We start from the raw sequence: 26717 nt of genomic DNA, 5'->3' as shown, positions 1-26717 counted from the left end.
GATGGCATACCTTGTAATCCCAGATACTCCAGAGACTGAGTGAGGTGGGAAGATAGCTTGAACCCAGGAGTTTGAGGCTACAGTCAGCTATGACAGCATCACTGCACTCCATCCTGGGTGGCAAAGGCCCTGTCCCTAAATTAATTAAAATTGATTTTTAAAAATTTCATACTTTGAAATACTCATCAAATCATAGAAAGTTGCAAAATCTGGACGTAGAGTCTCATGTACAAAACTGCCATTGCTATAATATCAATAACTAGGCTACAGATCTTACTCCATTTTCATTGTTATTTACATACACTGGTGTATTTGTATGTGTATACAGTTTTCTCTCATTTATAGGTTACCACAATCAGATACCAAACTGTTGCATGTCACCACCAAAGGACTATTTCCTGCTGCCCTTTATATTCACACTCCCCCTCCTTCCCTAGATCTGGTTAACTACCAGCCTATTCTCCAGCTTTGTCATTTTGAGACTGCTATAGAAATAGAACCAAAAAGTGTGTAACCTTTTGAGACTGAGAAAACTTAATCTGGGGGTAGGGATGGGAACCCATGGCAAGCCACCTACAAGTGGCAATGGAGAAAAGCAAAGTTCTGTTAGCCTAGATTTGTAGTCTAAGTTGGGGTGAGCAGTGGATCAATCAGAAACTTAACGGCTAAATCCTGGCAATCAGAAAACCATAGAAGGCCACACATCCTTGGCTGACTGGGAAACCATCTATGTTTACAAGACAGCCAAGAAATCTCAGCTAAGAGTTAAAAGCCAAAAAATGGGAGAATTACCTCTAATTTTGAATGCATTCTTCAATCTACACACGGATCCATTAGCAGAGATGGAAGCCTTATGGGGTCATGGGGTTTGAGTATAACCGCTCTCCAAATCATTACCTGAATGACTAAGCTCTACAGACAAGGGGGTGATCGCTAGGAAGCCAGGTTAAAATATGATAATAAGGAAAAACCGAGTAAAGACATCAGCAGCTGCACGCCACAGGGATAACAGACTCTTACTCTAAATATGGATAGGTCAGCTTTAAAAAAAAAAAAAAAAAAAATAGGCTGGCTGCAGTGGCTCACACCTGTAATCCCAGCACTTTGGGAGGCTCAGGTGGGCGGATCACGATGTCAAGAGATAGAGACCATCCTGGCCAACATGATGAAACCCCGTCTCTACTAAAAATACAAAAATTAGCTGGGCATGGTGGTGCACGCCTGTAGTCCCAGCTACTCGGGAGGCTGAGACAGGAGAATCACTTGAACCCGGCAGGCAGTGATTGCAGTCAGCCAAGATCGTGCCACTGCATTCTAGCCTGGTAACAGAGCAAGACTCTGCCTCAAAAAAAAAAAAAAAAAAAAAAAAAAAAAAATCAGAAAAATAAACAATACAGACTTGACAAAATGCATTAAACAGAAAGAAAAATAAGAAATCTCCAAGTATTTGAAAATTACAATACACTCTAAACAACCCACAGATGAAAGAAAGCACAAGAGAAATGAGAAAATATCTTGAACTGAAGGAAAATGAAAAATCAGACAATCAAAAAATTAGGGGCTGCAGCTAACGCAGTGCTCAGAGGGACATCTGTGCCTTAAATTACATGAGAATGAAACACAGAACCTACACATTTATGATCAAATAATAACTGACAAAGGTGTCAAGGTCAATCAGTAGGGAAGGACAATCTTTTCAAGAAATAGTGTTGTGATAATTAAACATGTAACGAAAGAAACTCAGACCGTTACCTGACATCACCTGTAAAAGTTAACTCAAAATGGATTGCAGATCTAAATATGACTCGAAACTATAAACCTAAAAAAAAACAGAAAATCTTTGCAATCTCGAGTTAGGCAATGATCTCTTGGATATGACACCAAAACCAAAACCTATGAAAGAAAAAGTACAAATTAGACTTCATCAGAATTAAAAATGTCTACTCCTTAAAAGGGACCACTGGGCCAGGCATGGTGGCTCACGCCTGTAATCCCAGCACTTTAGGAGGCTCAGGCAGGTGGATCACTTGAGCTCAGGAGTCTGAGACAAGCCTGGGGAACACAGTGAAACCCCATTTCTACTAAACGTACAAAACAGCCAGGTGTGGTGGTGCATGCCTGTAGTCCCAGCTACTCGGGAGGCCAAGGCATAAGAATCGCTTGAACCCAGGAGGCAGAGGCTGCAGTGAGCTGAGATGGCGCCACTGCACTCCAGCCTGGGTGAAAGAGTGAGACAGCTCAAAAAATAATAATAATAATAAATAATAAAATAATAATAAATAAATGGGACCACTGGCCAGGTGTGATGGTTCACAACTATAATCCCAGCACTTTAGGAGGATCACTTCAGCCCAGGAGTTCAAGAATAGCCTGGGCAATGTGGTGAAACTCCATCTCTACAAAAAAAAAAATTGTTTTAATTAGCTGGACATGGTGGTGCACGCCTGTAGTCACAGCTACTCAGGAGGGTGAGGTGGGAGGATTGCTTGAGCCCTGGAGGCCAACGCTACAGTGAGCTGTGATTACACACTGCACTCCAGTCAACAGAGCAAGACTCTGTCTCAAAAAAAAAAAAAAGTCACCTTTAAGAAAAATGAAAAGACAAGCTACTAAATGGAAGAAAATATGTGCAAATCATGTGATACTTGCATATCATTCAGCTGATAAAGGATTTGTACTTCTTATATGTAATGAATTACTGCACAGCTCAGTAAAAACAACAACCCAAATATTTAAAAATAGGCAAAAGATACGAACAGATATTTCACCAAAGCAGACAAATGAATGGGAAGTACACACAGAAAAAGATGCTCTACATCATTATTCACTAGGAAAATATAAATCAAAACCACAACTGGATACCACTGTACACTGGTTAAAATTTCTAAAATTAAGACTGACTAAACAAAGTATTGATGAGAATGTGGAACAACCTGAATTCTCAGGCACTGCTAGTGGGAATGTAAAATGGTACAGACACTCTGGGAAAGAGTTTCTTATAAAATTAAACACACACCTACTATATGACTCGCCCCTCCGCTCCCAGGTATCTACTAACTAAGAGAAATGAAAGTGTATGTCCACACAAAGACTTGTACACTAATATTTATAGCAGCTTTATTTGTAACAGCCGACAGCTGGAAAGAACCTGGAAATAAACTGTGAATAAACTGTGGTAGAGCCACAAAATGAAACACTACCCAGCAATTAAAAGGAATGAACATTTACAACATACAACAATGCGAATGCTTTCAAAATAACGCTGAGTGAAAGAAGCCAATGTGAAAGAAAAACAATAGCAGGCAGGCAGGTGGGTGGGTGGGCTGTCGGGTGGGTCTTCTTCCTTGCCCCCCCTTATGCCTATAATCCCAGCACTTTGGGAGGCTGAGCCTAGGTAGGAGAAGTGCTTGGGCCCAGGAGTTCGAGACCAGCCTGGGCAACATAGTGAGGCCCCATCCCTATCAGGAAAAAAAAAAAAAAATTATATAGCTGGGCGTGGTGGCAGGCACCTGTAATCCAAGCTATGCAGGAGAATCGCCTGAACACGGGAGGTGGAGGCTGCAGTGAGCCGAGATTGCACCATTGCACTCCAGCCTGGGTGACAGGAAGAGAGTCCATCTCAAAAAAAAAAAAAAAAAGGTTATAAAAGAAAAACAAAAAAGCACAAGAACATAGTGATTCCATTTACATAAAATTCTAGAAAATGCAGAATAATCTCTAGTGACAGAAAGCTGACCAATATTTGCTGCCCATGGGGTGCAGAGGAGGAACAGAAGCCGGAAGAGGCTTCAGAGACACCTGAGTACATTTTGGGGCAATGGCTTGTGTCCATTTTCTTCACTGCAATGTTTCACAGGTGAAATATATCAACTATATATACATATATCAAAACTCATCAAACTGTATACTTTAAATGTGTGTGGGTTTTTTATGGATGTCAACTGTACCTTTACACATCTGAAAAAAGAAATAAATTAATGGAACAGAATAAAAGATCCGGAAATAGACTCAAACAGATTAACACTAAGTGTAGAATAAGGTGGTATTTCAAATTTGTAAGAAAAAAGATCACTGGGCCGGGCGCGGTGGCTCAAGCCTGTAATCCCAGCACTTTGGGAGGCCGAGACGGGCGGATCACGAGGTCAGGAGATCGAGACCATCCTGGCTGACACAGTGAAACCCCGTCTCTACTAAAAAATACAAAAAAACTAGCCGGGCGAGGTGGCGGGCGCCTGTAGTCCCAGCTACTCGGGAGGCTGAGGCAGGAGAATGGCGTGAACCCGGGAGGCGGAGCTTGCAGTGAGCCAAGATCACGCCACTGCACTCCAGCCTGGGCGGCAGAGCGAGACTCTGTCTCAAAAAAAAAAAAAAAAAAAAAAAGAAAAAAGATCACTGACTGGGCACAGTGGCTCATGCCTGTAATCCTAGCACTTTGGGAAGCTGAGGCTGGTGGATCACCTGAGGTCGGGAGTTCAAGACCAGTCTGACCAACATGGAGAAACCCTGTCTCCACTGAAAATACAAAGTTAGCCAGGTTTAGTGGCACATGCCTGTAATCCCAGCTACTCGGGAGGCTGAGGCAGGATAATCGCTTGAACCCAGGAGGTGGAGGTTGTAGTGAGCCAAGATCATGCCATGGCACTCCAGCCTGGGTAACGAGAGCGAAATTCTGTCTCAAAAAAAAAAAAAAAAAAAGGAAAAAAAGAAAAAAGATCATTAAAAAAACGGGTTAGCCTGCTAGCCAATTTTAGAAAATTCTTTATGAATTTAAGATTAATATCTAAGAAACTAAACAATAAAACTAGATGAAAACAAACATTCATATACTCCTAGGAATAAAATAAAATTCCCACAAACTGGAAAAGATGGATTACTCTGTCACCATAGTAACAAGTTGCCATAAGAATGAGTTTTAAGCCTGTTGAATCAATCTACATCAATTTACTTCAGCAAACACACTTTTGCAAGCCAACTAATCAATGTCATCCCCTTGTTTCTGTAAGCCAGCCAACCAGGGATGACTTAATCCAATACGCATACCTCTGAGGACAAATCAATCCACAAGAGTCTTGCCTGAGTAACCACCCTTCTTCAGAAGATGCTGACCTACTAGTCCATCTGCAAGTCTGCAATCCCTGAACTATACTCTTCCCAAATATTCTATAGAAGACCAATAGTCTCTAACTGCAGTAAGCAAGAAATTCAGCTTTCTTTTTATTTCCGATAGAACAGAGGTCTTAAATCCTCTGACAATTTTGGAGGTCCAACCAAGATAATTTTGAAAACTCTTCCCAGGCAACATTCCAGAGATTTTCAGACCACCAATCCACTCACTGGGCCCTTGTGCTTAACTCTTTGTTCTTCAGATCTGCTGTCAAGTGAGTCAATCCCAACAACCATCTGAGGTGTGACTAGTTTCATTAAGCTCTAGTTGCTGAATCTGTTTTGTTATCCCAACATTTATAATCAAACAGCCTTTGTCATTAGCCTTAGGTCTTTATATAAGCCAATTAGACTTACTTCCTTACATAAAATAGACCGTTTGGTTTAGAAGTACAGCCTCCAGTATGTAATCAAACCTAGATCTTTGTGTGAGGTCATTAGCCTTTTTTTTTTTGAAAGTGTATCATCTGAAAATATTTTTGCCATTAACTTTTTTTTTTTAAATAGGGTCTCACTTCATTGCCCAGGCTGGAGTACAGTGGTGCAACTATGGCTCACCACTCACTGCAGCCTTGACATTCCAGCTCAGGTGATTCTCCCACCTCAACCTCCCGAGTAGCTGGGATGACAGATGCGTGCCACCATGTCCAGCTAATTTTGGTATTTTTTGCAAAGACAGGATTTTGCCATGTTGCCCAGGCTGGTTTTGAACCCGTGAGCTCAACCTATCCACCCTCCTCAGCCTCCCAAAGCGCTGGGATTACCGGCACGAGTCACTGCACCCAGTCATTTATGTTTTTCATTTGCTTGCTTTGCTTTTGCTGTTGTCTATACATATAAGGCATTTTTGTTTGTTCTGGACTGTCTTTTCTGCTCCACATAAAGAATAGTACTCTTTAGAGGAAGCCGGATAAGGCTTCATACCAATTCAGGCCATTCCTGAGAGCTTATGGTTGGAGGCCCATTAGACCAGCAACCCAACTGTAAAAATTTGGTGAAACCCTCTGACTCCAAATGGTTCCTATCAGTAATTTTTCATCCACTGGCCCCCATCCTTCTCCTAGACTATCAATTCCACTTTTCCTTGTTGTATTCTGAGTTGAGCCCAATCTCTCTCCCATCCTGCAAATCCCCATTGCAGGGGTCCTTGTGCCCATTGCACTGGTTCTGAATAAAGTCTGCCTTATCATTCTCTAACAAGTGCCATGAATATTTTTTTCTTTTAACAGAAATCACAACCAGATGCATTACAGTAAAACTTCAAAAGCCAAAGACAAAAATTAAAAAAATTAAAAAGATAACAGTATCACTAGTGATTGATGTGTCAACAGGAACAATGTAAACCAATGGCCAGGAGCAATAGCTCACACCTGTAATCCCAGCACTTTAGGGGGCCGAGGTAGGAGGATAATTTGATGCCAGGATTTCAAGGTCAGCCTTGGCAACATAGTCAAACTGCATCTCTACAAAAATAAAAATAAAATAGGCTGGGAACAGTGCCTCACACTAGCACTTTGGGAGGCTGAGGTAGGAGAATCACTTGAGCCCAGGAGTTCGAGACCAGCCTTGACAACACAGCAAGACCTTGTCTCTACGAAAAAATTAAAACACTAGCTAGGTGTGGTGGTGCATCCCTGTAGTCCCAGCTACTTGGGGGGCTGAGGTGGGAGGACTGCTTGAGCCCAGGAGTTTAAGGCTGCAGTGAGTTGTGATCGTGCCACTGCACTCCAACCTGGGTAACCAAGTGAGATTCCATCAAAAAAAAAAAAAAAAGGGAAGAATGTAAGCCAGATAATATTTCTCAAAGTGCGAAAAGAAAATAACTGCCAAACCCAGAATTTTAAGTTAAAGGCAAGATGGTAAACATTTTTAGCTAAAAATTAAAAGAATTTGTCACCAGCAGAGTCCACACTAAAGGACATATTACAAGCAGTTCTTCAGGCAAAGGGAAAATAATCCCATATAGAATCCTGAGATGCAAGAAGGAATAAAGAACAAATACAATTTCAGAAGACAACAGTAAAGAAAAACTCCCACAGCTCCCAAAGGGGTAGGATGGGGTGAGGAGAGACATACAAAGATTCTGGAATCAGAAATTAAAACAGCTTTAGATCTTTCAACAGTGAATCCAAAAGCAAGGACGATGGAGTAGTGCCTTCAAAATCCTCAGGGTAAAGTATCTCCAACCTAGATTTATAACCTAGAGTTATATACCCAGTCAAACTAGACAACTACTTTGTAAACTAAAGACATTTTTCAAACATGTAAGGTCTCAAAATCATGTCCTCCAATGCACCCTTCTTCTGGAAATACTGGAGTATATATGCTACACCAAAACAAGAGAATAAATCAAGAAAGCAGCAGTTATGAGATCTGACATACAGGAGATTCCCCATAAGAAGGGAAGAGGAACCCCAAGACAGTGATGGTCTAGCCAGCCTGGAGAGCAACCAGCCTAACTGAAGCCAATAAGGTTCTAACAGACATTTCTAAGATAGTATTGAACTCAGTAGGAATGGGTCATTGAATGAACTGACAACTTAACAGTGACATAATAAAGCACCCTTATTTAGTAAACCTTTAGTTGACTCACTACCTTTTGGAAGTATGCAAACCATTCCTGGGTGATGAAAAGAAAAGCTGCCACATTTTGAAACACCTAGCTCTTCTCACTTCCAGGAAAAGAAATGCTCTTCTGTGGTTTCCAGTGATACATAAGAACAGGGAACGAAGGTGGTAGAACACCAAGCCAGTAACAGCTGCAGGGGACAAGGGAAGACAGCCTACAGAGCTCCCTGACAGACATGGACATGCTCTTGGGGCTGAGCAGTTACACTGAGAGCCAGGGTCCATGTCTGACATAACGGGGTAACGCCTGACACAGGCCTTCTCACTATCTTGGAGAAGAGGTCCTCAAAGCTAGATCTAAAGTGATCTAGATCACCCCAAAAATACGGTATTTGGACGGGAGGGGAATGAAACTGACAAAATAGCTAGTGTTTCAATATACAGTGAAGGGATTACACAATTGGGTGTGAATTTGAGCTTAGTGGTAAGTACATATAAAATTATGTACTTAGGAAAAAAAAGGCTGAGCATAGTGGCACAAGCCTGTAGTCCCAGTTACTTGGGAAGCTGAGGCAGAAAAGATCACTTGAGCCCAAGAATTCAAGGCTGCAGTGAGCTATGATCATGCCTGTGAATAGCCACTGCACTTCAGTCTGAGCCATGAAATGAGACCTCGTCTCGAAGAAAAAAGGAAAGAAGGAAAGGAAAGAAAGAAAGGAAGGAAGGAATTTTTTTTTTAAAGTCCAAGATAAATAACCGTGAAGAAAATAAAAATAAATTTCTTTTCTTTTTCCCCTAGACAAAGTCTTGCTCTGCTGCCCAGGCTGCAGTGCACTGGCACAATCTCGGCTCACTGCAACCTCCATCTCCCAGGTTCAAGCGATTCTCCTGCCTCGGCCTCCGGAGTAGCTGGGACTACAGTCCTGTGCCAACATGCCCAGATAATTTTTTTTTTTTTTTTAGTAGAGATGGGATTTCACCATGTTGGCCAGACTGCTCTCAACCTCCTGACCTCAAGTGATCTGCCTGCCTCGGCCTCCCAAAGTCCTGGGATTATAGCCATTATGAGCCACTGTGCCTGGCCAAAACAAAATAAATTTCAATAAACATGGAAAGACATGCCATATTTTTCAATAGGAGGACTCAGTGAACAGTCTCCCTCTCGTCAATGACCATCAAAATGCCAACTTTTTTTTTTTGAGACAGAGTCTCGCTCACTCTATCGCCCAGGCTGGAGTGCAGTGGCATAATCTCGGCTCACTGCAAGCCCCGCCTCCCGGGTTCACACCAATCTCCTGCCTCATTCTCCTGAGTAGCTGGGAATACAGGCACCCACCACCACGCCTGTCTAATTTTTTGTATTTTTAGTAGAGATGGGGTTTCACCATGTTAGCCAGGATGGTCTCGATCTCCTGACCTCATGATCTGCCCACCTCGGCCTCCCAAAGTGCTGGGATTACAGGCGCGAGCCACTGTGCCTGGATTTTTTTTTTTAGACAGTCTCACTCTGTCACCCAGGCTGGAGGGCAGTGGCACCATCTTGGTTCACTGCAACTTCTGCCTCCCGGGTTCCTGGGTTCAAGCGATTCTCGTGCCTCAGCCTCCCAAGTAGCTGGAATTACAGGCATGTCCCACCCCGCCTGGCTAATTTTTGTATTTTTAGCAGAGACAGGGTTTCACCATGTTGGCAAGGCTGGTCTTGAACTGCTGACCTCAAGTGATCCACCCGCCTCGGTCTCCCAAAATGTCAGGATTACAGAGGTGAGCCACCGCGTCCGGCCAAAACAAAATAAATTTCAATAAATCGAAAGACATGCCATATTTTTCAAAAGGAAGACTAAGTGAACATTCTCCCTAGTCAATGCTCATCAAAATGCTAAACGACTTTTTTCTTATTTTCACTAAATTATTCAAAGGATCAAACGAAAGAGTATGTGGGTGACATTCACCATGAAAATTCTGAAAATAAAACTCTGACAAATATCGAAAACCAAAAAAAGTACAGTATTTTAGACAGAATCACATTAGTTTGGACCAATACATCAAGCTGAAAGTTCAGAAATAAATCCAGGTATTTTAGCATGTAAGGTAGTGATTTGAATCTGTGGGAAAAAAGAATGTTTTTCAATAAACTGTATAATAGTACAGAGACAACCATCATAATCCCAACTTTCTATCAAGAAAAATCCATAGGGTTTGAAACACTGAAAATAGGCCCGGCGTGGTGGTTCATGCCTATAATCCCAGCACTTTGGGAAGCTGAGGCAGGTGGATCACCTGAGGTCAGGAGTTCAAGACCAGCCTGGCCAACACGGCGAAACCCTGTCTCTACTAAAAATGCAAAAATTAGCCAGGTGTGGGGGGAAGTCCCTGTAATCCCAGCTGCTCAGAAAGCCTGAGGCAGGAGAATCGCCTGAACCCAGGAGGTAGAGGTTGCAGTGAGCCAAGATCATGCCACTGCACTCCAGCCTGGGTGACAGGAGTGAAACTCCATCTCAAAAAAAAAAAAAAAAATTGAAAATAAAAATAAAAAATAACTAATTGCGTTTTTTTTGAAGACAGGGAGGGTCTCACTTGCCTAGGCTGGAGTACAGTAGCACTATCACAGCACACTGCAGCCTTGAACCCCTGGCCTCAAGCAATCCTTCCACCTTGGCCTCCCAAAGTGCTGGGATTATAGGCATGAACCAGACCATCCCTGGCCAAGTAGACCTTTCAAGGCAGAAAAGCAAAGGCATTCACTGAAAGTACATGCAAGAAAAATAAACATATAAAAGCAAAGGCAGAAACCACAAAAAAAGAAATAGTAGATTTGAAGACACAGACTTTTATTTAATAAACATTCTTGAATATTTACTATATACAATTAAATAAAACTTACAGGAGGCTATTGGCTTGGACTGGGCTCCTGCACTAGGCCCAACAAAGCAAACCAAAATGGGGTTATTCATGCTGAAGTTCCATGCCACCAAATAGAAACTAAGATCTTTATCTGACTTTCTGAGAAATCAGGAGAGAGAGATAATAGCCAAATCCCCAAACAGGCCAGTTTTAGTATGATGAAGATATCTCCTCTGCTTTAACCTTTACAAGGAAAGTAACAAATGACCAATCTGCTTTTTGTTCTGTTTCTGATTCCCTCACCCTTTTCTGTCTATAAAGCCAACCTCCGCCGCTCAGCTCATCAGAACCCTCAAGGTGTTACCCAATTCATGAACTCCCAATAAAAGCCAACAATTGTGTCTTTTGACAATGCTAAGCCCTATATTAGGTCTAAGCGTACATGGTGAGCAAAAAAGACATGGCCTCTGCCAGAGGAGCTGACAGTCTAGGAGAGACAGACAGAATAATTACAAAAAAGTTCAAGACATCTTCAGCTTCTCTTTCTCTTATCCCACATGCAGTCAGGAAATCCACTAAAATGCTACTTTCAAAATACAGATGTCCAGAAAATGACTCCTTACCACCTCCATCGCTACCATTCTCATGGCTCCACCGCATTACCACAGCCTCCTGACTGGTGTTCCCACTTCCAACCTCAGTCTGCCAAGTCTATTCTCCACACAGCAATAACAGGGAACCTTTTACAATCCAGCTTGCGTCTTGCCACTAAAAGTCCTGCATTTCACTCACAGTGAAGGTTAAAACCCTCACAAAAGCCCTACAAAGCCCTGTGTAATCAGCTCCTCCAACTGCTCTGCCCCTCCACCACCCTGCTTGCTCACTTGGCTGTAGCCACCCTGCGTGTGCCTGCACCAGGCCCGTTTCTGTCTTAAGGTCTGCGCCTCAGCTGTCCACCTGCCAAAAGCTTCTTCTCCCGTGTATTCACCTGGCTAACCCCTTACCTCTTTCAAGTGTTTGCTCAAATGAGCTTGACCACTCTACTTAAAACTGCAATTCTCTGCCCCCTTCCCCACTACTTCTGATTGCCCGAACTGTGTGCTCTACTTTTTCTTTTTTCCATGGCTCTTATCGCTTGTAATACATTATACAATTTATTTATTATATTTATTATTTACTGTTCATCTCCCCTGGTGACAACAGAGGCTCTGTGAGGGGAGGGATCTTTGTTTTGCTATCTAACAGGTCCTAAGACTCTGGTTCATAACTGGAGCTTGGTAGGTATACACTGAAGCAATGAATGAAATGGTCAGAGGAGCAAACACAAGCCTGACAACACCCAGTGGTTGTACATAGCTGGTGGGAAAAGAAACTGAAACAATCTTCTACAGGGTAGTTTGTCAAGATATAGTTAACTATCATATTATATTAGATATATATTAAAAGGCTTCAGAACGTTCAGCCCTTCCATTAAGTAATTCTACTTCTGAGTACGTGGCCTAAAAAAATCAGATGTACAGAGACTTATGTATAAGATGAGATTTCATACAGCCACTAAAAATTATACACATCTGGCTGGGCACCGTGGCTCACACCTGTAATCCCAGCCCTTTGGGAGGCTGAGGTGGGCAGATTGCCTGAGCTCAGGAGTTCAAGACCAGTCTGGGAAACATGGTGAAACTCTGTCTCTACTAAAATACAAAATATTAGCCAGACATGGCGGCATGCACCTGTAGTCCCAGCTCTTCGGGAAGCTGAGGCAAAAGAATTGTTTTAACCCAGGAGGCAGAGGTTACAGTGAGATGAGATCGTGCTATGGCACTCCTGCCTGAGCAACAGAGAGAGACACTGTTTCAAAAAAAAAAAAGAAAGAAAGAAAGAAAGAAAAAGAAAAAAAAATTAGCCCAGGCATGGTGGCCTGTAATTCCAGCTACTTGGGGGCTGAGGCAGGAGAATCACTTGAACCCGAGAGGCAGAGGGTGCAGTGAGCCGAGATCGCACCACTGTACTCCAGCCTGGGTGATAGAGTGAGACTCTGTCTCAATTAAAAAAAAAATTATACACATCTGTATTCAATACAGAAACACATACATTGTATATTATTATATGCAAACTCAGCACGTGCATATATCAAACCAAGTTCTCCTAATCACAAATTTAAAAAAAACTCCTTCTCAAAGCATAGCAGATGTCTATTCAGATGCTTATCTCAGTATGACTAGGGACAAGGGCACATATATTCAGTGTAGTTATTCTACAACTAAAAATCTAAACAGTGCTGGGTACCATGGCTCATGCCTATAATCCCAACACTTTGAAAGGCTGAGGTAGGAGGGTCCCTTGAAGCCAGGAGTTCAAGACCTGACTGGGAAACATAGCAAGACCCTGTCTCTACAAAAAAAAAAAAAAATTAAAAATTAGCTGGGCGTGGTAGCACACCTGTAGTCCTGACTACTCGGAAAGCTGAGGTGGTAGGATCACTTGAACCCAGGAGTTCAGGGTTACAGTGAGCTATGATCAAACGACTGTATTCCAGCCAGGGTGACAAACAAGACCCTGTCTCTGGGGGGAAAAAAAAAGAGAACAATGTCTAATGTGTATTATTACCAGCTGTTACTGAACTTTTCAGAAAATCATCAGCAAGTTCAAGATAGATCCCACTATTCACTCACATGACATCCAGCACAGAGTCATTTCGAATGACCTTATGGGAGACATCAGCTAGCAGGAAGAGCCCTCCATCTGTCCTTCGGATGCTAGCCGCGTAGCCTGGCCAGATCTGCAATCTGGAGAGAGAGGTGGTCTTAACTGTAGGATTTTCAAAGAACACATATACTTCCATGCCCCCATGTGAACAATACTTTGAGGTCATACTGCCCTTCCCTAATAGTAATGAGAAAGCCTCAGGAAACTAAGTTAACTGACATCATTGCAAACTTACTGAAAAACCAAACTAAGGGAGAGATTTAGTTGATAAATTGTATTCACTACCATAAACTACTGCTGAGATTATGGTACTAAATACAACGGTTGTAATGGAAAATTTCTTTCCAGAACATTCAAAAGTGAGGAAGGGGAAAAAAGCACCAACCTGTGTTGCTGTAGTACCATAGCACTTGTAGGGTCATAAAAGTTTCTCCCCACAAGCTTCATATCTAAAAGTTTCATTACCCTGAAATAAAAAGCAAGTATGAGTTTTCTAATAGAAGAGTAATAAAATTATGTTCCATTATTCTTAGCTACATTTGCCTTTGGAAGTCTGAATGGTTAGAAATATTTGTGCTCTTTGCAGAAGACAGCTTTTATGTTGAGAACAATCTTGCTAAAAGAAAACCAAAAACTGCCAAAGCATTTGACTGAAAAAGTAAAGCAAAACAACAGCAGTCTTTTCCACTTACTAGCTGACCAAACACTGAGTTGATTTCCCAGGTTTGATGTACATTACTTCTCACCATTAACTATGAAGAATGCAAGAGAGCACATTGCTAAGTTTGTGAATAACAGTGTGGCAAAGGGAGTTACGTTTTTTTCCTGGTAGTTCAGCTTACTAGGTAGAAATTAGGTTCTGTGGGCCGGGTGCGGTGGCTTACACCTGTAATCCCAGCACTTTGGGAGGCTGAGGCGGATGGATCAAGGGAGATCAAGACCCTCCTGGTCAACATAATGAAACATCATCTCTATTAAAAATATAAAAATTAGCCAGGCGTGGCGCCGCATGCCTGTAATCCCAGCTACTCAGGAGGCTGAGGCAGGAGAATCGCTTGAACCAGGGAGTCGGAGGTTGCAGTGAGCCAGTATTACACCACTGCACCACAGCCCGGCGACAGAACGAGACTCTGTCTCAAAATAAAAATTAAAAAAAGAAATTAGGTTCTGTGTAAATAAGAGGTAGTTTGAGAATAGCAGCTGTATGAAAATCAGGATGTTTCAAAAGAAGTTAAACAATTATGAGCTATCTGTAATTCAAAAATTCAAGAGACTGAAAAAAAATCCTTCCAGCAAATATTTTTACACACAACCTCTTTAAGTAGCCCCCTTGTTACTGTCACCATTAAATATGCGCTATAAACAGCTGCTGTCAAAGTTCCTGAACACACCCAGAGGAACTCATTATCCTAACCATCTACCTCCAAACCTAATTTCATATATTCAAATCTGGTCTACCACTTGTGAGATAATTTCTGAGTAAGCCCCAATACCATCCATTTATTCATTAAATGCTTCCAAAGCCATCTAGAATACACTGTCACATATTTCCATCCAAGCATCTTGAAGAACATTACTGCAAATACAAGACTGAAGTTAAAGGACAACAGAACTTCAGCTGTTTCCTTACCGACGGAAAACAACATTGTAGAAGGGAATGCACAGGTCAGAGCAAGGCTCCAGGATCTTTGTCATCTGAACCTTAATGCTGATTTCAGCACTGTCTGTTTTCCTTTGACTTTTTAACTCAAGAACCTAATAAATAAATACACACAGGTAAAACAAAATGACAAAACTAAGAACTAATGACCAAGTCCTAATCTAATTCAACTGTATTCTTAAGAACACTAAAATATCTTAAAACATTTTTCTACTTTTCCCCTCACTTTGTTGTCCACAATGGCAAAAGCACAGCATGACGACTACGGTTCAGAAAAATGATTTGGTAAGAGAATTCCAACCAAGTTTATATTTGCAATTTTTTTTTTTTTTTTTTTTGAGACTGAGTCTCGCTCTGTCACCCTGCTGGAGTGCAGTGGCACGATCTCTGCTCACTGCAAGCTTCACCTCCCAGGTTTACGCCATTCTTCTGCCTCAGCCTCCCAAGTAGCTGGGACTACAGGCACCCGCCACCACACCCAGCTAATTTTTTGTATTTTTAGTAGAGCCGGGGTTTCACCGTGTTAGCCAGGATGGTCTCGATCTCCTTACTTCGTGATCCACCTGCCTCAGCCTCCCAAAGTGCTAGGATTATTGTGTGCCACCGCACCTGGCCTACATTTGTAATTTTAAGTTACTCTTTATCACTGAAGTCACAGACTTCCAACCATTCCTCATGTGAGAAGGTGCTTCTTAAGGAATTCAAACCTAAAATGTGCTGTTATGCCCTGCAAAAATGTCTTCCCCTCTATGAACAGAAAAATACAACTTAAACGTACAGGAATTCTATGGTTTCCTACTCATCAAAACACCAGTGCTGGGCCAGGTGAAGTGACTCACGCCTGTAATCCCAGGGCTTTGGGAGTTCAAGACCAGCCTGGGCAACATAGCAAGACCCAATCTCTTAAAAGCAAAACCAAACAAAAAACACCAGAGCACTCTTAGGGTTCATCTGAAAGTCCATTTCCTGTTTGGTCTTACTTGTTGAAGCTTAACAGGCAGATAGAGAATAGATCCATCAAACGCAGTGACGTTGCCGGTGACAGCTTGATGGTCCTTCAACATGCCGAACCTCATGCTTTTGCACTCCACATTGGGGCTGGAAAATAATGAAGAGGATTTTCCTTCAACTTGACTCACACAGCAATCTTTTTTTTTTTTCTTTTTTTTTTTTTTGAGACGGAGTCTTGCTCTGTCGCCCAGGCTGGAGTGCAGTGGCCGGATCTCAGCTCACTGCAAGCTCCGCCCCCCGGGTTCACGCCATTCTCCTGCCTCAGCCTCCCGAGTAGCTGGGACTATAGGCGCCCGCCACCTCGCCCGGCTAGTTTTTTGTATTTTTTAGTAGAGACGGGGTTTCACCGTGTTAGCCAGGATGGTCTCGATCTCCTGACCTCATGATCCGCCCGTCTCGGCCTCCCAAAGTGCTGGGATTACAGGCGTGAGCCACCGCGCCCGGCCTCACACAGCAATCTTTACCGCAGCTGTGCAACAGGTGCTAGTTACCCAGTAACTGCTGCTCCATCTAGTGGCCATATTAAAAATTATCTATCTGACTAGAACTTTGACTCAAGAATACCTGCTCGCAGCTGAAACATCAGAAAATACAGGTTAAAAAAAAATAAAAACCACCCCTAAATTCTACCATCAAAGGACATCTGCCTTAGCATGTCAGTGTATTATTCCTTCATATATACATATTTGTTTTTGAGATGGAGTCTTGCTCTACCGCCCAGGCTGGAGTGCAGTGGCATGATATTGGCTCACTGCAACCTCCACCTCCTAGGTTCAAGCGATTCTCCCTTTGTTTCCTTAACGTTTGTCAATCCATTCTCAGAGGAAGGGTTCACCCCACCTGCCTTTTTTTTTTTTTTTTTTTTTTTGAGATAGGGTCTTGCTTTGTCACCCAGGCTGAAGGACAGTGGCATGATCATAGCTCACTGCAGTCTCAAACTCCTGGGCTCAAGTGATCCTTCTGCCTCAGGCCCCCAAGTAACTGGGACTCTAAGTGTACCACCAGACCTGGCTAATATAAAAAACATTTTATTTTTTGCCCTGGCACAGTGGCTCATGCCTGTAATCCCAGCACTTTGGGAGGCCGAGGTGGGTGGATCACTTGAGGCCAGGAGTTCAAGATCACTCTGGCCATCATGGTGAAACCCTGTTCTACTAAAAATACAAAAAAATCAGTGGGGTGTGGTGGCATGTGGTTGTAATCCCAGCTACTTGGAGGCTGAGGCATGAGAATCACTTCAGTCTGGGAGATGGAGGTAGCACTGAGGTGAGACTGTGCCACTGCACTCCAGCCTGGGCAACAAAGTGAGGCTGTCTCAAAAGCATAAATAAAATAAAATTTTTTGTTGTTGTTACCTAGGATAGTCTTAAACTCCTAGCCTCAAGCAACTCTCCCTCCTCGGCCTCCCTAAGTGCTGGGATTACAGACATGAGCCACTGCATGCAGCCGTCTCCCCTCTTTAATGCTCACCTCTTTGCTGTACGTTTCACAACAAGCCTGTTTCCTAGGATCCAATTTCCCCTGCTTTTCTGGCTACTTCCCTCTACCTGTTGTATGTGCTCAGCTCTGCTTTCTTACCTCATAGAAACTATTAAAGCAAAAAAAAAAAAAAAAAAAAAAGAAAGAAACTATTAAAGCAATCCTGTTGCCTTCTGTAATTATTCCATTTTCTCATTCCTCTTACAAACTTTTTAAATGACTGGCCAAGTCACTGGCTACTTCTTATGGCCTACCCCCTCCTTTGTGCTTTTCATCTTTCATTTTTTTTTTTCTCTCTACAACTCTAACAAAACTACTAGAAGATCACCACACCCTCAACAAGCAAATCCAGTTGCTTTTTTTCCTGTGGCCAGAGCCAACCACCTTCTCATTATCTTCATTCAAATGAGTCCTTCCTTTGGTCTTTATAACATACCTTCAGAATATCTTCTCCCTAACTGTTCCTTTCTTCTCTCTTTCACTCCACTTCTTCCTCTTGTGTCATCAACTAGCAGCTGTCCTTCATAAATTCAGCCTTCCTAGTATAGCTACCTTTAGAAATAGTATGGAAGTTTCTGGCCAGGCATGGTGGTTCATGCCAGTAATCCCAGCACTTTGGGAGGCCGAGGCAGGTGGATTACTTGAGGTCAGGAGTTTGAGACCAGCCTGGTCAACATGGCAAAACCCCGACTCTACTAAAAAAAAAATACAAAAATTAGCCAGGCATGGGGGTGCTCGCCTGTAATCCCAGCTACTAGGAGGACGAGGCAAGAGAATTGCTTGAACCTGGGAGGCAGAGGTTGCAGTGAGCTGAGATTGTACCACTGCACTCCAGCCTGGGTGACAAATTGAGACCCTGTCTCAAAACAAAACAAAACAAAACAGAAAGAAATGGTATGAAAGTTTCTTTAAAAAGCTAAAAATAGTACTACGTATGATTTAACAATCCCACTTCTGGGTACTTATCCAAAGGAATTAAAATCAGTGTGTCAAAGAGATATATGTGCACTCCCACGTTCACTGCAGCACTATTCACAACAGGCAAGACAGAATCAATCTAAGTGTCCACCAATGGATGAATGGATAAAGTGGTACACATACATAATGGAATACTACATAGCCTTTAAAAAGAAGTACATCCTGTCATTTGTGACAATATGAAAGGATCTGGAGAGTATTATGCTAAGTGAAATAAGATAGGCACAGAAAAACAAATACCATCTGATCTCACTCATATATGGAATCTAAAAAAGTTGAACTCATTGTGAACAGAGAGTAAGAACATGGCTACCAGAGGCTGGGGGGTGAGGGGTATGGGGAAATGGCAGATGTTGGTTAAAAGCTACAAAGTTTCAGACAGACAGGTGGAGTAAGTTTTAGTGATCTATAGTAACCATAGTTAACAACAGCGTGTATTTCAAAATTCCTAAAAGAGATTTTAAATGTTTTCACCACAAAAAACAGTAAGTAGGTGAGGTGACAGATATGTCAATTAGCCTGATTTAATCTTTCTATTATGTATACATTATCAAAACATCATATTGTATTCATACATATACCCAACTATTTTTCAATTAAAAAAACTGAGACTTCCATATCATCTAATTTTCTTCACAAGTATTTCAAAACACTTATTTTCACAATTCCAGCTAAGAACTTCCAGCTAATGACTCCTCTAAGATATTAAAAGAGAACACAAACTAATATAAACTCTTTCTAAATACTAATAAATCCTAAAACTATTGATATAAAACTGAAGTTATCTTTCTTCATTTTTCTCACCCCTAAATTTAACCCTAGACTGTCACTGGAGAGATGTCAGATGTTGGTATGATGGCTCATGCAGGGAAGGATCCAGGTTTCATGGGGCATGGATTTCACACCACTGGTGGGGGAGGGGGAGGGTTCTTTAAGAAAAAGAATACAAAATTACACATATGAAATAAGTTAAAAGATCATGGAAGACACCTAATGCAAATTTTAAAAGGCCCTGAACTTAAGCTTCATTAATTTCACATTAAATTAACTTCTAGCCTCATGTATAAATCTATACTCTATGAAGTTAAAATCGGGATTGGTAATATAGCTAAATACATACACAAAGTTTAAGATTAACCTTAAACTTCCTGTAAGGATCTGAGTAAATGCATTATCTCATCGAGAGGTCCACCAGGAACTGTACAGGACAATATTCAGTTATTCCAGGGGAACTATTTTTTTACTGCCCTCTAAGAAGTGAACAATACGAAGGAAAGCTGTGAATACCTGAAAGTCACATGATATTGATAAACTGCTTCATTATGACACTGTATTTTGATGAGGTTCAGTCCCAAAGACTGAGGTGTTCCTTTTGATCCCTGCTTCACAATAAGCTCTCTAGAAAATAAAAACAAAAAGCAACTGCACGTATCAAAAACAAAAAACAAAATAACTAACCAACCCACACACCCAACAACAAAAAGATTGGAGGAAGTAACATTTTTTCACATTTTGCTACAGATACACAAATTAAGAATCAACACTTAAAAAAGCTCCCTCTGAAGGCTAATCATTAGCAAGACCTAATTAGATAAGCAAGGTCACCCTACCTTTCCTAGTAACATTACCAAATAAACTAGGCCCATTAACTAAGAACACAAGGATGAGTTCTATGGAGAAAGATGAAGCGTCACGATATTCTTCCTAAATTATTTCCTTATCTTCAATAAGACAAAGAATTGTCTCAATTGGGAAGGAAACAAAAGGCCATGAGTCCATTCTTTTGTTGCAAGCTATATGTCCACTGTCAACCACATTTAACTTTAGAAATTGTCCCATCTTGGCTGGATGCGGTGGCTCACACCTGTAATCCCAGCACTTTGGGAGGCTGAGGCGGCTGGATCACGAGGTCAGGAGTTCACGACCAGCCTGGCCAACGTGGTGAGACCCCATCTCTACTAAAAATACAAAAAAATTAGGTGGGGGTGATGGCGGGCGCCTGTAATCCCAACTACTCGGGAGGTTGAGGCAGGGAATTACTTGAACCCACAAGGCGGAGGTTACAGTGAGCCGAGATTGTGCCACTGCACTGCAGCCTGGGTGACAGCGTGAGACTCTGTCTCAAAAAGAAAAAAAACAAACTGTCCCATCTCTTTGTCAATCTCCTACTGGCAAAAACCAGAACACCCTGCAATACTTATTACCCAGGGAGGACCCAACAAAAATAGATTTTACAATACTACACACCAGCCAAAATGCAGAGTTTTCACGATCATTACTAAGTAGAGAAGGCAGTGCTCCTGACTTACTTTTCCTTGTGTTCCACAGTCAGGACCAGAGGGCGATCTGGAGAGTGCAGGGGGGACTGGGGCAGAGCTGGTAGTGATGACAGCTGCGGGGGATCCCGGAATGGTGCACTGAAGGCACAGGGAGGCTTGTCCACTCCTCTGCCGATACCACCTGCTGCTCTTCCCAGTGGTAATAAAGAAGCATCCGAACTCCCTCTTCCAAGCATCCTGAAATGTGGAGAGAGAGGAAAATCAGGGCTTTTTATAATAGCTATGTCCCATCCAGATTATTCCCCCAACTCCACAACCTCTTCCTGGAGGAATCAGCTAAAGTCATCCAAGTTTGAAATTCTCTCAAACCACATATGCCAAGGCCAGGCACAGTGGCTCATGCCTGTAATTCTAGCACTTTGGGAAGCCGAGGTGGGCAGACTGCTTGAGACCAGGAGTTCAAGACCAGCCTAAACAATACAGTGAAACCCCAAATTATAAAAAATACAAAAATTAGCCAGGTATAGTGGCTCATGACTGTAGTCCCAGCTACTTGGGTGGCTGAGGTGGGAGGATCACTTCAGCCTGGGAGGTCGAGGCTGCAGTGAGCTAAGATCATACCACTGCACTAAAGCCTGGGTGACAGAGACAGACCCAAATTAAAAACAAACAAACAAACAAAACACAACATATGCCACCATGACTCATTCACCAACCACTATGGACTGTCAGAGCCATCTTCCATAGCAGAATAGAGGAGAAAGTTTGACTCAACATAATTAAAGAATCACCACGGCTGGGTGCAGTGGCTCACGCCTGTAATCCCTGCACTTAGGGAAGCCAAGGTGGGAGGATTGCCTGACATCAGGAGTTTGGGACCAACCTGGCTAATATGGTGAAACCCCATCTCTACTAAAAATACAAAAATTAGCTGAGTATGAGGCAGAGGTTGCAGTGAGCCGAGATCGCGGCACTGCAGAGGTGCAGAGGTTGCAGTGAGCCAAGATTGCCCCACTGCATTCCAGCCTGGACAACACATCAAGACTCCATCTCAAAAAAAAAAAAAAAAAAAAAAAGTCTGGGCACAGTGGCTCATGCCTGTAATCCCACTACTTTGGGAGGCCAAGGCGGGCGGATCACTTGAGGTCAGGAGTTCAAGACCAGCTTGACCAACATGATGAAACCCCGTCTCTACTAAAAATACAAAAAATTAGCTGGGCGTGGTGGCGCATGCGTGTAGTCCCAGCTACTCGGGAGGCTGAGGCGGGAGAATTGCTTGAACCTGGGAGGCGGAGGTTGCAGTGAGTCGAGATCAAGGTACTGCACTCCAGCCTGAGCGACAGAGCAAGACTCCATCTCAAAAAAAAAAAAAAAAAAAAAAAAAAATTCATCCCAATCAGGGTAATTTTTTAAGAGGACAAATGAATTTCTGAACAGCCCAGGAAGAACTACTTCTTACCCTTTTCCAATGTCTAGCTGTATTAACAGCTGCTGACTACTCTTGGGAAATGCACATTCTTTAATATAAAACCAGACATTGATTGTTTATGAGATGACACAACCCTTCTTAGAGTTGCTCTCTGAACTTACAGAGATACTCCATCTGAATTTGATAGTTACCTGAGAGCGTAACTTTACCCACCTATTCCAACCAACGGAGGCCTCTGCCATCTTGCTGTCCCCAGCTGCCAACACTTTTGGATTCCAAAAAGCGGGAGAGAGTTCCTCCTTGTCCTTGCGTACCAGATTAGCAGACAAGCCTCGACCTAAAATGCCTCTACCTGAAAGAAAGAACCGAACCCCAGCAATGACTATGAGTTAAACGTGTTTTATAGTTTTTTTTTTTTTTTTTTTTAAAGCACAGTTATGTTTCTGAAGATAAACCATTTGGATTTTAGAAGAAACCAATCATATATATCACTGAATTTCTCAAGTTAGTTTTCCACATACCTGATGGAGGCATTTCCTGTTTCAGAGGCGTCTTAGAAACTGTTTCAATGCCCAGGCCTCTGAACATGGAGACCAAACCCACAGACTCCTGTGGAAAGTCAAAGAATAAAGTTCCAAGAGGTAGTTTAAAACCCCAGAAACAAGAGCTTTCTTAGTCTTGGTATATAAGAAAAATCATCTTCAAATTCTATAAATGTTTTAAGAATAAAGAGAAACATTTTATAAACTTTAAAAAATACTTGTAACTGTGTGATATTAGGTCTTAAAGCACAGTTACAGTTATAGCCCATGATTTGATATGCAGTATAACAAAACGCAACAGAACAGAGTTAACTTTTCCATTTTGATTTGATAAACAGCATAACAAAATGCAACAGGACAGAATTAACTTTTCCATTTTTCTATTTCCTGCATATTCAAGGCAAGAGAGAACAAGTGTACTGGTTAATAAATTTCAAAAACGCTGGATCATTTATGAGTATCAGAGGTTTGGATAACCTGCTACTGTTTTCCTACGGCAGTCTTGAATGTCTACTACTGTTACACCAGTTGGATCTGGCATGAATAAAAGCTATGTATAGACTCAAGCAATTCATTTGAGTCAACATGTAAGATTACTGTCATAAACTTTTCTCCTTACAAAAATATTACATTTGACAATGTAAACTCTACTTAAAATAATCCTAACTTCATTATTAGGTTCGTCCTACATTTGCTCTCTTTGACATATTAATTAAAGACAAATATTCTTTAAATTACTTTATAATTAAAAATTGAATCCTGGCTAACACGGTGAAACCCCGTCTCTACTAAAAAATACAAAAAACTAGCCGGGCGAGGTGGCGGGCGCCTGTAGTCCCAGCTACTCGGGAGGCTGAGGCAGGAGAATGGCGTGAACCCGGGAGGCGGAGCTTGTAGTGAGCTGAGATCCGGCCACTGCACTCCAGCCTGGGTGACAGAGCGAGACTCTGTCCCAGAAAAAAAAAAAAAAAAAAAAAAATTGAAGAGCATACACATGTTAAGTGTTCACACAGCAGCAGCAATAACTGAAGATCCTATTTTTCTTTAAGATTTGTTCATTGGGCAATGAGCCTTCCAAAATGAACAAATGTTAAGTATTATTACCTCAGAGGCAGGAACTGCTGCTACTATCATAAAGTCAAAACCAGGGTGAAAATCTAAATATTCAGAAAAGAACAAGAGGTTGTATCTTTAGCCCTAACAATTACAGATGGAGGGATGGAGGGATGATTGGAAGCTAGAGGACCTATGGTACTTACCAAGTCCATCTAGCGTTCATTATGCGGTACTTTTTCATACCTCTAGAAACTCTAGATTTGAAACATCTGCCCAGATGTATCTATTTGTTAAAGAAAAAAAAAAAAGACAACCTTGTTTCTGTTTAGGGTTTCCCAGTTTTGCAAGCACTTTGTTGTTGTTGCTGTTTGAGATAGAGTCTCGCTCTGTCGCCTAGGCTGGAGAACAGTGGCAAGATCTCAGCTAACTGCAACCTCCGCCTCCAGGGTTCAAGCAATTATCCTGCCTTAGCTTCCTGAGTAGCTGGGATTACAGGCGCACACCACCACGCCTGGCTAATTTTTGTATTTTTAGTAGAGATGGGGTTTCACCATTTTGGCCAGGCTGGTCTTGAACTCCTGACCTCAGATGATCCACATGCCTCGGCCTCCCAAAATGCTGGGATTACAGGCGTGAGCCACCGTGCCCAGCCCTGCAAGCACTTTGTAATCCATTACTACTTCTGATGGCAGACAGGTAAGCTATATGCCTCTCCTATGCATCCTGAAGTGGTCTTACCCTTTGTGCTGGCCCCCTCTGTGTGCTTGGCTCCTCTGGCTTTCCAAATACATGGCCTCTGCCTGCAGGTACTCCCCTGCCCAGAGCTGGGTCCAAAGGTTTAGAAGCTTGTAGCCAACAGCCTGGCATCCGTACAGCCTGGCACTGGGATGGGTGGACAGGAGACTGGCCCCTGAACGATGGTCGGAAAGGATCCATGGAAAGGCTGTAGAGAACACGTGTGTTGATCCTGTTCTGGTTAATTACCTGCCAGCATTTTCAAAAGATTAAGGTTCCCAACTGTTTTCCTTTTTCTTCAAGACACACTCACAAAGTATTAAAATAATATTTTGAGTCAGTCCAGTAACATGCCCAGCCTTCCACAACATATTCACTTCAAAGGCTTCTATCTGATCTGTAATATTCTAAATACCCTTCATTAACAATTCCTTACAGCAGTGGTCCCCAACCTTTTTGGCACCAGAGACTGGTTTCCTGGAAGATAATTTTTCCTTGGACCCAGGGGTAGGGGGATGGTTTCAGAGTGACTCAAATGCACTACATTTATTGTGCACTTTATTTCTATTATTACATTATGATAATGAAATACAATAATTATACAACTCACCATAATGTAGGATCAGTGGGAGCCCTGATCTTGTTTTCCTGCAACTAGATGGTCCCATCTGTGGGTGATGGGAGACAGTGACAGATCATCAGGCATTAGACTCTCATAAGGAGCACACAACCTAGATCCCTCGAATGTGAAGTTCACAAGATGGTTTGTACAATGAGAATCTAATGCCACCAGTGATCCGACAGGAGGCAGAGCTCAGGTGATACTATGAGCCATGGGGAGCGGCTGTCAATACAGATGAAGCTTTGCTCATTTGCCAACCTCTCATCACCTCATGCTGTGCAGCCCAGTTCCTAACAGGCCCCCAACCAGTCTGTGGCCTGGGGGTTGGGAACCCCTGCCTTACAGGCTCACATCCTCCTTGAACTTATATTTTCTACCCAAATAGCCTCTCACAAAACGCAATCCTATAAGTTAACTAGCTGTTGTGTAAGGAAGCAGTTTTTTGGGAGGGTCTCCCTCTGTCGCCCAGGCTGCAGTGCAGTGACATGATCATGGCTCAAGTGACCCTCACATCTCAATCTCCTGAGTAGCTGGGACTACAAGCATGCACCACAACACCCAGCTAATTTGTATATTTTTTGTAGAGACAGGGTCTTGCCATGTTGCCAAGTCTGGTCTCAAACACCCGGGCTCAAGCAATCTGCTGCCTCAGCACCCCAAAGTGCTGGGATAACAGGCGTGAGCCACCACACCTGGCTAAGACAGTTTTTACGTACGGTGATGACTTTTGTTTATAAACAATTTTTTTTTTTGAGATGGAGTTTCACTCTTGTTGCCCAGGCTGGAGTGCAATGGCACAATCTCAGCTCAACGCAACCTCTGCCTCCCGGGTTCAAGTAATTCTCCTGCCTCAGCCTCCCGTGTAGCTGGGATTACAGGCATGCAGCACCAGGCTCGGCTAATTTTGTATTTTAGTAGAGACGGGGTTTCTCTATGTTGGTCAGGCTGGTCTCAAACTCCCGACCTCAGGTGATCAGCCCACCTGGGCCTCCCAAAGTGCTGGGATTACAGGCGTGAGTTACCATGCCTGGCCTATAAACAACTTCATAGTTAACATAGCCATATCATAAAATTATTGTCAATAAATATTTATGAGTTTTTGCTTTGTTTTTAGCCTCTCTTTCCTAAGTAAGAGTCCTTTTTTCCAGGCTATGATTGCACTAACCTCTTTTCCTTGGTCTGTTTAGTTGCTTCTCCGAATCTCTATCCAATTCTTTTTTACAAAATTCTTCCTTCAGGCTGAGCACAGTGGTTCATGCCTGTAATCTCAGCACTCTGGGAGGCCTAGGTGGGAGGACCACTTGAGGCCAGGAGTTGGAGGCCAGCGCCTTAGGAACACAGTGAGACCCTGTCTCTATAAAAAATTTAAAAATAGAAAAAAATTTTTTTTTAAACTCTCTTCTTTCAGACTCCACCAGAAATCTCCAGAGGACGCAGTCTTTCTGCTTCGAGCCTACAATACTTGCTCAGTCTCACAGGCTGCATTTAACACCCTTCTCTCCCCCAGGTTACCAGGGGTGAGGCTCTCCCTGGCTTCCCCACCAAATCTAAAGCCCATCAGGTCTCTTCAAGATCACTTCATAACCTGTAGGTTGGGCGTGGTGGCCCATGCCTGTAATTCCAGCGCTTTGGGAGGGGGGTGGATCAC

General features: G+C 42.5%; 1 protein-coding gene across 1 annotated transcript in view; it reads right to left on the bottom strand.

Annotated features, from left to right (window-relative positions):
• The window catches only part of PIWIL2 (piwi like RNA-mediated gene silencing 2), an 86920-nt gene extending 60495 nt beyond the window's left edge, over positions 1–26425 (bottom strand). The window contains exons 1-10 of the mRNA XM_065518978.2: positions 26235–26425; positions 24451–24696; positions 22636–22723; positions 22328–22466; positions 20716–20922; positions 19694–19804; positions 15919–16036; positions 14909–15033; positions 13664–13744; positions 13245–13358 (exon numbers count right to left, since the gene is read on the bottom strand). Coding sequence (XP_065375050.1) covers positions 13245–13358; positions 13664–13744; positions 14909–15033; positions 15919–16036; positions 19694–19804; positions 20716–20922; positions 22328–22466; positions 22636–22723; positions 24451–24648 — 1181 coding nt within the window. The 5' untranslated portion in view covers positions 24649–24696; positions 26235–26425. The remainder of the gene's footprint in view (positions 1–13244; positions 13359–13663; positions 13745–14908; positions 15034–15918; positions 16037–19693; positions 19805–20715; positions 20923–22327; positions 22467–22635; positions 22724–24450; positions 24697–26234) is intronic.
• Positions 26426–26717: the final 292 nt, after the last annotated feature.

The sequence above is a fragment of the Macaca fascicularis genome, chromosome 8, assembly GCF_037993035.2.
Source record: "Macaca fascicularis isolate 582-1 chromosome 8, T2T-MFA8v1.1".
NCBI lineage: Eukaryota > Metazoa > Chordata > Mammalia > Primates > Cercopithecidae > Macaca > Macaca fascicularis.
The sequence above is the reverse complement of the archived record's forward strand: the minus strand, read 5'-3'. Positions and strand labels throughout refer to the sequence as shown.